General features: G+C 49.9%; 1 protein-coding gene across 1 annotated transcript; it reads right to left on the reverse strand.

Annotated features, from left to right (window-relative positions):
• Positions 1-1,763: 1,763 nt before the first annotated feature.
• Positions 1,764-13,734, reverse strand: LOC309616710 (cytochrome P450 2A13-like; the record flags this gene model as incomplete). Its single annotated transcript, XM_082367585.1, is given in 12 exon segments — positions 1,764-1,945; positions 2,469-2,544; positions 2,548-2,610; positions 3,161-3,232; positions 3,236-3,348; positions 3,800-3,926; positions 5,126-5,302; positions 6,472-6,564; positions 6,566-6,633; positions 6,886-7,035; positions 7,948-8,110; positions 8,416-13,734. Coding segments are annotated over 12 exon segments (1,464 nt in total). The 5' UTR covers positions 8,596-13,734.
• Between the last annotated feature and the right edge of the window lie 35 nt (positions 13,735-13,769).

A 13,769-nucleotide genomic window follows, 5' to 3' on the forward strand; every position in this document is an offset into this window, starting at 1 on the left:
CTTGCTGGGCAAAGACTTACTAGCCACTCTATCTTCCCCTGGAGATATGCCTCATTGGCAGAACCCAGCTAGTTCCAGCCCCTCCTTTCCTCTCTTGACTCTTTCTCAGAAGGAACTTTCAGCTTGGAGATCTGACGTTTGCCACCAGAGGGGCTGGGAATGAAGTTCCCAAGGATGTGGGCAAAGGAAACTCTGATGCTAAAATTCTAAGCATCAAGAGTTCCAAGCATCAGTAATTCAAATGTTCTGAGTCTAAGGTTCTGGGAATCCGAGATTCCAAGATTATGAATTGTGGACTCTGCCGTTCCAAGATTCGACCGTTTAGTTATGCCACAATTCTAAGATTCCCCCAGGTGAGGTTTCTAGAAACCTCTTAAAGTGACATGCACAGGGATGGATAAAGTTTGATTCTGACTCCGGATTGTTAAATAGTGTGTTTGTAATAATAAAGAGTGTGACCCTGTGGATCCTTATTTCCCTCCAATGAGTAGGAAGCAGCCAATTTGTGGAAACCAAGTTGCCAAACACAGATCATGGAAATTGAGAAACTTGAGAATCATAGCCTGTTATGAAACTTGCAGGGTTCAAAGGACCAGCTTTCCTCTCACTTGACCTCAATCACTGGTCCTTCAAGTGTGGCAAGTTTTGTGGATGCGGGGATCTGTGTAGCATTTAGATCTAAGGTTAGATCTAACTCTAGATCTAACACAAAGATCTAAAGCTGATGTGTATGAATGTTCAGATTGTGCAATGCTGAAGGATGCCACTTCTAAGGGGACATACGCTAACTTATCTGAGAGTAAGCAGGTGATTCAGACTCTCACAGATCCCAGATCCACCAGAGAGAGCCCCACCTTCAGAAACTCATAGGAAATATGACTTCCTGCATACACTCAGGAGAACATGCAATCATATACTCGAATGCCTGCATGCACACATGCGCACACACACAGACATGGCTGTGCTGCTTCCAAACTTTTCCTGGCATTTTCTCTGAAAATGTTTCTCTCTCCCACCCAATTCATTAAGAAGTCTGACTCCTGTCCCCAGGTCTGACTCTGATCGGACACAGTAGCCTTATCTGGTGGTGGGGACGAAATATGCTCTGGCATCCAAAGTGTGCACGAGTGAGCAAGGGTGTGGGCAAATGTGTAGTGAAGCCAGGTCAGCTGCCTGTGAGGGCTCTGGAAAAAATCTCCTGGACAGAGCTGTTCAGGTTGTGTAATAGTATGATAAGTTGTTGTTTTTTCACTTGAGGAAGGGGTGTTTTTTAAGAATCTCCCCAAACGACTGTGGGCTAAGTATAGCCATCCCTATATAGATCTGTGTTCATGTACTTGCTGAGTACTTACTTGTGTTCTGTGGGACCTCAGATAGAGACTTAAACTCTCTGGACCTCATCTTTGTTACCTGTAAAATGGGCATGAATACTGTTCCCCGTGACATAGGTTTGTGAGCATTAAGTGAGGTGAGTATATGACGCTTTTAGCGTAGAGCTGACACAGTGTACTTGCTCAATAAATAATATCTGTTATTGTTACTATTCAAAGTATAGTATAAGGTTTCTTTTCCTCTCAACCCACCTCTAGCAAGGTGAACAGAGTCCGTTTGTTTCTTCCTCTCCTATCCACCTTGCCCCTTCTTTCCCCTGACCCCCCGTCCATCATTGCCCCATCCTTAGCCCCGCCCCTCCCCTAACCCCACCCCGCCCCTCCCTCTCCCATTTGCTCCTCCCACCAGCCCCACCCTGGCACAGCCCTGGCTCACCGGGGCAGGAAGCTCATGGTGTAGTTTCGTGGGATGGTGACAAAGCCCACGTGTTTGGGGGACACGTCGATGTCCTGGGGCGACTGTGGGGACTTGAAGTGGAAGTTCTTCATGATGGTGGTGAGGAAGAGAAGGAGCTCCATTCTAGCCAGGCCTTCTCCGAAACAGTACCGCTTTCCTGAAGGAACAGCAGGGAGGCATGGAGGTGAGGCTTGTTCTCATTGCTACCTTGACGCCACTACCGACCCCCAGCTGTATTCTCCCAGGGAGGACGGGCTGGAATATCGAGGCCTGAGAGACTTTCAGAGAAGTTGCTACTCCTCTCTGAGCCTGTCTCCCTAGAACATGGGGTGGGGTGAAGCAAAACAGGCTGTAGCAATGGGAACTCTAGGTGCCCCTTCTCCTCAAATACACACTCAAATATGGCTGCTGTGCCATCGCCTTTCTAGGAATCTGAAGAATTTAAGTGACCTTGGACAAATCTCTGGCTCACTCTGGGCCATGATATTCCCCATCTCTGAAATGGGTACGATCATCCCTTTTCTTTTGCCTGGGCCCAGGTTCTTGGTAGTTATGGGGGTTGCAGCTGGTTGGCTCCAGGGTATATGGTAAGAGGGACTTCCAAGTTGGAGAAAGATACTAGGTTACACCTTAGAGATGAAGGAGGCCCCTGGTGGTGTTGGCTTGGCAGTGTGTCTTACCGATGGAGAAGGGCACAAAAGCATCCCTCTTCTTAAACTGCCCCTTCTCATCCAGGAAGTGCTGGGGGTTGAAATCTCACGGGTTGGAGAAGAACTTGGGGTCGCTCAGCACGGAGCCCAGCATAGGGAACACTTCGGCGCCCTGGTTGGGAGGAGGGAGGGGACTTTGATAAGGTAGAGTTGGGGATGGGTGTGCTGAAAGCACCTGGGGGTGGAGGGGGAATTTGTGTGACCTAGGTGAAGGGAAGTGGGAGGCATGGGAGTTGGGGTCCTCTGAGGGAGGAGCTTTGGGGGACATGAGATTCATGGTCCCGAGACAGGAAGTTTGGCAGCCATGGGGTTCATGTCCCCTGAGAAGGGAAATTTGAGTAACATGGGCTCTGTGTCTCCTGGGGCAGAAGGTTTCACGGACATGCAGTTCGTGTCTCCCAAGGCAGGAGGTTGGGGGAACAAGGGGGTTATGTCTCTCCTGAGACAAGAATTTTGGGGGGACATAGGGTTCATATTCCCTGAGGCAAGAGGTCTGGGGAGATATGGAATTCAGGAGTCTCTGAGTGGGAAGGTGGAAGGGACACGGTAGTTGGGAAGGTCTTTGAGGGAGCGGGACAGGGGCTGGGAAGCTTCTAAGGGGAATGGGGTGCGGGGTCACAGGGAGTGGGTTGGAGATCCCTTTAGGCTGGGTGGGGCAGCACCTTGGGGAGGAGGAAGTCTCGAAACTCGGTATCCTTGGTGATTCTGCAGGCCGGGCCCACGGGGATCATGTCTCAGAATCTCTGGGTCTCGTGGATCACAGCCTCTGTGTAGGGCATCTTGGCTCCGTCCTTGAGCGTGGGCTGATGGCTCTTTCTAATCATGTGGTCAATCTCCTCATGGGTTTTGGCTTGGGGAGGAGGGGGAACGTGTTTAGCTATTGTGAGGACTCAGGGCAGGGATGATTGTCCAAGTAGGTACAACATGCATGACATCCACATGTGACATGGACATAGAACATTCAGGCCATAGGCACTGTTGGTGCAGGGTCTTGTTCACATGGTCCTGCCAAAATCACAGGGGAGGTGCAAGGGAAGAGTCTTGGGGGGTGGTCTGGAGGAGCAGGCAGTGGGCACTTGGTTGGTTCCGTGTGGGAACTATACACCGATCAGTTCAGATATTTTCAATATTTTAACAGCTGGTGAAATTCGGCTGGTGCCTATCAGCGAATATCACCTTGTCCCTGGATAGCAGGGCATGTCTGAGGGTCCAGGGACCTGGGAGAGGTGGGACCGTTGCAGCGGGCTTAGAGGAATTTTGAGGGTCTGTGGCCCCCACTTCCTTGCCCCCTCCAGCCTTACCCTCCACATCTGGGTGCTTCATGAGCAGCAGGGTCGTGCTGACCGTCTCAGTGCCCGCAAAGAAGAGGTTCAGTGTGGTCAGGACCAGGTTCTTCAAGTAGAACTCCGTGTTAGGGTTCTTCTTCTCCTGCGTGGAGAGAGGGTTTAAGGCTGAGCCCACTCCCCAATGCTCTCAGGGCCCTTCTGGGGGTTTTCCTTTTGGACCTGCCTCTTTTAGATCCAGACCAAAGGTGGGAAGAGAGACTCAATTTCTTTGTCTTTTTCTTTTTTTGTGGCACCACCTTGGGGCATGCGGAACTTCCCCGATCAGGGATCGAACCCGTGTCCCCTGCAGCGGGAGTGCAGAGTCTCAACCACTGCGCCACCAGGGAAGTCCGAGGGACTCTATTTCTACCAGGCTCTCTCCGGGCCTCCAGGCCTTTGCCCAGGCTGCAGGCTTTGCCCCAAAATGCCCTCCTCACACTCTTTGCCATCTGACTATTTGTCCTTTAATTATCAGCTTAATTGTCATTTTTTAAATGGTAGGAATACTTAGAAAGAGAGGGATAGAGAGAGGCAGTGAGTGAGAAAGAGGGACAGAGAGATGGCATGACAGAATGAGAGCGTTAAAGAGAGACACATTTTCTGAGACACAGATGCAGAATTTTAAGCAACAGCATCTATTTAAGCAACAGCATCTTCACTAAAAATATTGACGCTTACTATGGAGAAATCCCTCCCTGGATCCTTTCACCTTGAACTTCAGACTCCATAAAGGCCCATCTCCTTTCATCATAGAAGGGAGACTGACAACCAGATGGGGGTGGGGACCCTCCACTGTTGCATAGTAAAGCCAGGTGCCCTGTCCACAGAGGTATATCTGATACTAGGGAACGAAAGGTGAGTGCAGGGTGGTGAAAAGCACCAGGCTTAGAGTCAGAGAAGGGTCCTAGCTAGGGTCCACTGCTTCCTCGCTGTGTGACCTCAGACTGGGCACTTATACTCTCTGGGCCTCAGTTTCCTCATTTGTAAAATCAGGGTCATAATAGAGAGCCTACTCCAAGAGCTAAATAGGTGTGTGCTAAATAGGTGGATACCGTAAAGCATTTAAATTAGTGCCTGGCACATGGCAGTGTTGTAGAAATGCTTGCTATTATGATTTGCATGCACAAGTCCTGCTTGAGGACAAGGGCTCAGTAGATGGAACAGTGATGGTTAATTATCATTGGGATTGTGAGAATTATTAGGATGGGGGATGATTTCAATGGGCCTCTGTTCTCCACCACCCCCAGCCTGCTTTCCCTCTGCTTGGCTTTGGACCTCTCCTTACTGGCTGCTGGCGTGTACCTCCTGCATGCGGATGAAGAAGGAGTCGATGAGGTTCCATGGGGAGTTGGGATCCAGAGTGCATTGGCTCTGCTCCACCTTCTCGGCGATGAAGTCCTCCAGCCCCTGCAGCTCCTTAAATGCCTGTTGCTGGGGCCCTGGCAGGTGTTTCGTCACTGAGTAGAACACCTCACAGAGCTGAGGGTGGGGAGAGAAGAATGGAAGGGAAGGACAGCTGTCAGTGCTCAGGACCCAATGGGAGTCGGACCTATCACAGGGCAAGGAAGGCACTGGGTTAAAGGCACCTACCCAGATGTTTAGGTATTTCGATGGGGCTGGATGGGAATAGATATCTAAGTTTTCACATGAGTTAAGTGTGAGGGACCCTGTCCAAGAATTCAAGTGACATGGACTGGGACACATATCCAGGTTTCAGAAGTTCAGGTGATGCTGGATTGGAGCATATATCTGGTGTTCATATATTCAGGTGAGGTTGGCTTGGGAGACACCTGTCCAGGTGCTTAGCTATTTAGGTGGGACTTGGAAGGGGGGGTCACCTAAGTGTTTAGGCATTCAGGTGGTCTCAGTTGGAAACAACTGTGTGGATATTTAGGGAATCTGGATTGGGGGCTGCTGTGCAGGTGTTAAAGCGGGGAGATACCTGTTCAGGTGTTCATATATTCAAATGGGCCAATAGGGGGGCACTTCTGTAGGTATTTGAGTGAGCTGGGCTGGAAGACACTTATTTGGGTGTTTGGGGAACAATCTGTCCAGGTGTTTACATGTTTAGGGGTCTTGGTTTGGGGTACCTGTCTAAATGTTGAGATATTTAAGTGAGCTGGGTAGGGGGCACTGTCTAGATATTCTAGTGGGCTGGTTTGGGACACCTGTGTAGATAACAAATGATTTTGCTGGGCTGAATTTTCCGGCACCAGGTGTTCAGGAAGCGGGCTGAGGTGATCACTTGTCCAGGTGTTAAGAAATTCAGATGGAAAGATAGAATATCTTAAAAGGGAGCATCTGTTAGATATTAAGGTAAGTTGGGGTGAGGACACCCGCGCTGGTGAGAAGAGAAAGCTGGGTTGAGCACATGTATCTTGCCTGCAGTGTCTATTTTTTTTCATTCATTTTTTTTTTTTTTTGGTGGGGGGGAGCATCTTTTGACATATCCAGGTGTGCTTGGAGGCTGAGTATTGGGCACCTGTCCCGGGTTCTGGTGCAACTGTTCAGTTGTCCGAGAGTGGGGGGCTGGTTTTGAGGGGATCCTGTCTGTTGGAGGATGGGAGTTTGGGGCGCCTGTCTTGGTGTGGAGGAGCAGTTGGCAGGTTGAGGTAGAGGCATGGTAGAGCCAGGCTGGGACGGGTTACCTGGCCGGTAGACGTAGCTGTGAGCTGGAAGCTTCCCAGCATCCTACGAAGCAGTGACAGGAACTCTTTGTCCTCGTAGTCAAAGCGGCCCCCCGAAGACGATGGAGCTGATGCCATTGGAGACGGTTCGGCTCAGGAAGAAGGTGGGATCGAGGAAGGCGCCTGGGGGACGGGGTGGGGTTGGGGAGAGACAGGGATTTGGGGGAGAGTCAGCTTGGCGGTCTGATGCCAGTCTGCGAATTTGAGGAGAGCACGGAGGTGCTGAGCCAGACTTCCAGCCTCAGACCCCAGAGCTGGGAGGCCGGACGCCTTCGCCCAACCTGGACCCCTTCCGGGGCCAGAATGCGTGTGTCGGTGCCGGCTGTTTTCCTTCTCCTCCTCCTCCTCGCGGTCTCCGGGGTCCCCCCCACTCACCGCGCATGCCCCGGCAGACCTCGATGAGGAAGCCCGCCTCCCTCTGGATGCGCTCCTCGATGCCGCGCTTGCCCACGCCGAAGTCCCGCAGTGTGGTGATGGAGAAGCGCCGGGCCTGCTCGGCGCGCTCCCAGCTGCCGAACGCCAAGCCTGCAGAGGGAGCGTAGGAGTCGGGGCGGGGCAGACAGGGGCGGGGCAGGCCCAGACCAGCCGCCTGGCCCGGAGAGCGAGAGAAAGGTGGGCAGAGAGAGAGCGAGTGGGAGATGGAGCGGGGAGGGGAGGGGTGGGGAGGGAGGGAAAGAGGGTGGGAGGAAGCAAGGGAGGGAAGGAGGGGGGTGGGCGGGGGAGAAAGAGAGAGACAGAGACAGAGACATACAACTCAGAGAAACGCAGAAAGAGATAGAGACCGAGTTGCAAGAACAGAATCAGAAGGAGAGAGGCAGGAAAGATAACACCGAGAAAAGGCAGATACAGAGACACTCACAGGAAGAGAAAGAGACAGAGGAGGGAAGGAGGGGAAGTGAGATACTTGGAGATCTGGGAGGCGGATATAACAATTGTGAAGGATTCTAAAACTGAGCTGGAGAAGAGAGAAAAATAAGGAGAGAGAAACAGAGAGGGTCGAGACTGTTACCAGGAGATGGAGGCATGGGGATTTTGAAACAGAAATAATGTGAGATTCTAAGACTGAGAAAGAAGAGAGAGAGGGAAGGGGAGAGAGAAGCCTGGGGAAGCACAGAAGTTGAAAAGGAGAAAAAGACAAAAAGGCATATGGAGATAGAGGACCAGGGTTCCAAAGCAGAAGTCCCAAGAGCTTCTAAGAGATACAGAGAAAGAAGAGACATCTAGTGAAAGAGGACAGGGAGATAGGGGAGAGAGAGGCAGGGAGAAATAGAGATGCAGAAATGCTAAGACAAATTAGAGACAGAGGGGGCGGCAACAAAGAACAGGAATGGGGACAGAGAATACCAGAGGAAGTCAGGAGAAGAAGGCTGGGGACACTGAAGCCATCAAGTCTGCCTGACCACACCCCCCTGCCCCCCGCTCCGAGGTCCCCCTCACCATAGCCTTTGAAGAGCCAGTTGAAGTTAGCCTGCTTGCCTCGTCCACTGACTTCCTCAGCCTGGTCCACCAGAGCCTCCGTCACAGTGTCATATCCACACAGCACCACGACCCGCCAGGGCCCCAGGCGGACCGTGAACACAGGGCCATAGCGCTCACTGATCTGATGGCGGTGAGTGGGAGTGGTTAGAGAGCAGCCTCTGCTCTGAACTGGCCCTGGACCCAGATCTCACATACCGAGATGCATTTCCCTACAGGCTCTGACGGTCAAGGAGCTGGACATCCCAAGATGTGGTCTTTCCTGGCCAGGACCCTGATACTGAATCTTTAAAACTCCCCTTTCCTTTCCTATGACTCTGGTCCAACATTGTCAATTCCCAGCCACAAAGCCCCAACCAGGGCAGGCCACCACCCCTATCCCATCCCACCACCCCATCCCATCCCACCCATCTCTCTGCCTTGGGACATCTTCATGAAGGAGTTGTACATCTGCTTGGTGTTCAGCTGCAGGTAGTTCCCGACAAAGGGCAAAGGGGTGGGTCCAGGAGGCAGTTTCCCCTCGAGCTTCCTCTGCCACCAGACAGACATCAAGACCAGTATAGTCAGACAGGCTGGCAAAGCCACAGGAAGCAGCCCTGAGGCCAGCATGGCGGCACTGGGGGTGACAGTCAGTTGGTGATGTCTGGGATGGTTTGCTTTTATACTACCTGGGAGAGAAGGGCCGACTTTGGTCCTGATTACATAATTGTCTCATTTCACCTCCCAACTATACCCCCCACTATGCTCCCCACCTAGCTTGGGACATAGCCAGCAAGGAAGGAGGAGGGGGACCTCAGATCAGATTAACAGAGAGTGGGCCCCAATATGGAATTTGTGGTTCCCTCGGGAGGGACTGCCCTAGGCTGTGGAGGGCAGTAGGTAAGTTCCAGAATTGAAGATTTTGGAATATTTGCTTGGGGGAGCCCCTGAGCTTTGGATTTGGGATCTCAGAGTGAGAAGGGACCCCAAAGTGGTGGATTTTGGGGTCTTGGGAAAGAAGAATTCAAAGATCTGGATATAAGGCTATTAGAATGAAACAGGATGTGTGGCTGTGGATTTGGGGGTCTTTTGGTGAGGAGAGATGTAGGTTGAAGGGTCTCATAGTGGGGGGAGATTCCAGGGAATGGGTTTGAGGGTCTTGAGGTGAGAAAGGACCCCGGGCTGTGGATGCGGTGTTCCTGGGAGGAGAGCCCAGCTGGATCATGGGGTCAGCATCTGACCCCAGATGTTGACCTGCTTTTACTTTGGACACAATTCTGCCTCTTGATTCCCAGAATTCTCATTGGGACCTCAAAGTGAGGTCAGGATAGGGGTCATAGAACTGACTATCTGTGGCTGGGCAAGAGGTAGAAGACCATAGCTGCACTTCCATGGAACTTCCCACAGAACTGGAGAAGAGTAACTCACGGTCTCAGCTGGTAGAGGGAGTGGCCAGGGCTTGGAAATAGTAACAAACACCAATATGATACTGAAAAATCCCAACTGTCTCAAGGATTAGAATTCACAGAGAGCCCCAATGGTTCCCAACCCAGATCCTTAGGGAAGCCCACTACATCAATTGTATCATTTCCGTTATTATTATTATTATTATTATTATTGATGTTTCCCATTTTACATGTGGGTATACTGAGGACAGAAAACAGAGAGTGGGCAAGGGGCACACATGTGAACCCTTTCTCTCCTGCTCTGCACTCACTTCCCCTTCCTGCGATTGGGTTTCCCCACCAGTGGAAAGGGAATATTTGGGAAGAGAAGGTTGTATTTGAGGGTGTGTGAAGTCCCCGTTAGACGTGATTCCTGGTGTGTCAGGGCTGTTATTAGCAGGCAGAGAGAACTATGTCAGGGGAGATTTGGGTAAACTCCAGTGTCAGAAACAGAGAGGGGCCCTGGGATGCTGAAAGTGGGAGTAGAGAAAAGAGGAGTGGTCCTGCTGTTTTTCCCTCATTGACATTTTTCCTTAATAATGTTGGTTACCCCTGGTAAACACCAACTGTGAAGATTAAGTCCAGGTATGTGTGGTGTGATCCAAGAACAAAGAACAAGATAAACTCAAAGGGCCAATATTGCCGGAACAAAGAGTTACAGGACTCCTATCACTTATGCATCTTTGTGCAGTGTGTGTTTGTGCATAAGTGAGTATCCATAAGTCTTTATGGCTATATGTGCACATCTGTGTGAGTGCCTGACAGGATGTGAATGTGTCCGTTGCCAGTGTGCCTGAATGCGTGCCCATCTCTGCATCTGCCTGTGGGTAACATGAGTACATGCTTTGGGATATATGTCTGTTGGGGGATATTTACATGTGTGTCTCTGGGTCCAACACGTAGACTGTGTATTCACATCTATGTGTGTGCATGTACAACTTGTGACTATACATAAGTGTATGGATGTTTTTGTGTGTTTATTCTGGTGTGGTATGTAGGCATGCAGGCCATGTTGTGAACATGGGAATGTCTGAGATCTGCTTGTTTCTGTCTGTGTTTGGATTCCAAGAGCCCTGGCCCAGCTCCATTTCCCTAAGTCTTTATTGAATTTGTTACAATATTGCTTCTGTTTTATGTTTTGGCTTTTTGCCGGTGAGGCATGTGGAATCTTACCTCCCCAACCAGGGATCGAACCCGCACCCCCTGCATTGGAAGGTGAATACTTAACCACTGGACAGCCAGGGAAGTCCCTCCATTTCCCTTCTTAAAAAACAAACAAACAAATAGTTCCCTTATTTTTCAGGATATTACCTCCTTCAGTCTTCAAGGGTCATACTAAGTAGAAAAACTTCCATAGGACAGATGTGTCCTGAGAACATTCTGAGGTAGGTCACTCCCATTGGATCAACTTCTTCTCAGAAAATTCTCTTTCCCACAGTATTATCCCCAGGCTCTTAAGCCTTTTAATAGAGGCATTCAACCAGTGTTTATTGAACCCACTACTTCATGCCAGCTTGTGCTGGGTGATGTTGAGGGCACAGGGGTGACCAAGACAGCCCTGGGACCTGCCCTCATGGAGCTCTCACTCCAGAGGGGGAGACAGATCAGTCACCAGACAAGGACAGCTCAGAATGGATAGTGCTGGGATGAGAAGGCACAGGCAGAGGGGTCAAGGTCAAGATGGGGGGGGGCACAGGCAGAGGGCTCAGAACTGGGATGAGGAGGCACAGGCAGAAAGGTCAAGGTCAAGGTGGCGGGGCTCAGGGTTGGGACACCTGATTCAACCTTGTTGCTTCTGGGTAAACCACTAGAGGGCTCAGTAGGAATTTTTCCATGGAAGGATAGGGAGAGTTGGGAGGGAGAGTTCCAGGCAGAGGAATCAGCTTGTATAAAGGCCAGAGGCCCGTGGAGCATGGTTGAGAGCTTGTTAGAGCACAGAGATCTGGCGCCATGTTCACTGGTGAGTCTGCAGCCATGAGCAGGTGTCCGATCTGGTGGACCATATGCAACTGGGTTGGGGGAGTTTGGACTCTGTCCTGAAGCTACGGGGAGTCACAGAAGGCTTTTAAGCAGGGGAACAAAGTGGTCAGATTTGTGTTTCAGAAAGATTCTTCAGGTTTTTGGAGATGAGACCATAAGCCGAGAGATGAGGAAGTGACTTGTACAGGTGAGAGAGGACAGGACCATGGGGATGGGAAGAGAGGGTGGGTTGGAGAAAGATATAGAAGGAAGAACTAATTCTTCCTTGGTTATATGTTGACTTTGCTGTGGTGAGGGAGGAGGCTAGTGTTGGGGAGAGATGGTAGTGTTGTTTATTGGTTTGGGGACACAGGTCAAGAGCAGGTCTGAGGCAAGAGAAAACGAGCTCAACTTTGGACGTGTTGAACCATGGCATACTCCCTGCTCTTAGGGATTTCTTAGACTAGTGGGAGAGCAGACCTGGATAAATTAAAGTCCTCAATGATGCCATTAGTTTTAATTAGTAATTATTAGTAATAAATTACTACTTAGGGTTGAGGACTGGGAAGGCCTGGTAGGGGAGGTGTCATTTGAACTGGGTCTTGTGGGATGAGTTCACAGGTAAGGGAAGAGAGCAGGGCGGTCCAAGCCAGGTCTTGGATATGTGAGATGGATGGAACAGAACAGGTATATTTCACAGTAACACCTCCCTGCTCCCTGTCCCAACTTTATCAATTATCTCTCTATCCTCTACCCCCTAGCCTGAACCAAAACTCTTAGGAAGAACCTGGCTCATGCCCACAAGTGTGCCTGAAATGTATGACCCTGTCCAAATGAGAATCTTTTTTTAAAAATTGAAGTGAAATTTATACACCATAAATGGTTCAGCGGCATTTGGTACATTCACCGTGTTGAGAAACCACCATCTCTAACTAGCTCCAACAAATTTCCAAACAAGAATTTTGTTTGTTTGTTTGTTTGTTTTTGGCCACACCGTGCGGCTTGTGGGATCTTAGTTCCCTGACCAGGGACTGAACCCACACCCTTGGCAGTGAAAGCGCGGAGTCCTAACCATTGGACTGCCAGGGAATTCCCCAAATGAGAATCTTAAGTTAGCCTTCTTGTTTTAAACTTAAATACTAGTACTGCAATAGTGATATCATTCATTGAACTTAGCATCTTACTGTGTGAAGTTTTTAATGAGTGTGGTCTTATTAAAGTCCTCATAGCAAGCCTATGGTGTTGGTTTTGTCATCCCCATTTTGCAAATGAGTTAAGTAAGGTCCAAAGAGTTGGAAGTGAGTTGCTTTGGGTTTCACAGGCAATAAAGGTAGAGCCTGAACATGGCCTCGTGTGACTGACTAACTTTCATGCTCTTCACCACCACTCTAGACTGCCAAGCTCCACCTTTTCTTCTTTATGAACCATCAGAAAACTGTCCTTGATAGCCTGTGGTTTTTGAAAAACTTCCTTGTAAGCCTGAAACAAAACATTCCAAAATGTTAAAGATGTATATTTAAAAGGTCTCTTAATAGGGAGGAGACTTGACCTTTCATTGTTTTTGTATTCTTTGGAACATTAACCAAAGACCTGCTCAACCAGTGTTACCATCCAGGCTATTGGCAGTGAAATGGTGAGTGAGCCTGGAGAACAAGGGGTTTGGTCGGGGAGTGAGATGTTTGTGTTTCAGATCTCAGTGATGACAAAGATCAGGGTAGGGCTGGTGGGAGTGTGGGCTGGAATGCAGTGAAGTAGAAGGCCAAAAAAGAGAACAAAGTCAAGTTTCCTTTTGTCTGATTGTTTGGACAGCTCATGCCCATGGCCACTGAAGTGGCTCCTTCTCAGAAGAATGTCAGGTCTTGGAGTAGAGAGAGGGGGCAAGGTTTGCTAGATGACAGGGATGAAGGAGGCAGACTCAAAAAAGAAAGAATTTTTTTTTTTTTTTTTTAATGTGGGAGTCGTTGCACAGAAGTGGTATTTATTTATTATTTTTGGCTGTGTTGGGTCTTTGTTTTTGTGCGAGGGCTTTCTCTAGTTGTGGCAAGCGGGGGCCACTCTTCATCGCAGTGCGCGGACCTCTCACTATCGCGGCCTCTCCTGTTGCGGAGCACAGGCTCCAGACGCGCAGGCTCAGTAATTGTGGCTCACGGGCCCAGTTGCCCCGCGGCATGTGGGATCTTCCCAGACCAGGGCTCGAACCCGTGTCCCCTGCATTGGCAGGCAGATTCTCAACCACTGTGCCACCAGGGTAGCCCAGAAAGAATTTTTATAAGTGGATGTTGTGGTCATACTCTAGACGTGCTCTGAGGAGTTTCTGATTCTGGTTATGGTTGAGTAGCTTCTATAGGGACAAGTATCCTGAAAATAACAACTATAAACTCAGAATAAAACATTAAAAAA

This window comes from Balaenoptera borealis (assembly GCF_965194805.1).
Source record: "Balaenoptera borealis genome assembly, chromosome: 19".
NCBI lineage: Eukaryota > Metazoa > Chordata > Mammalia > Artiodactyla > Balaenopteridae > Balaenoptera > Balaenoptera borealis.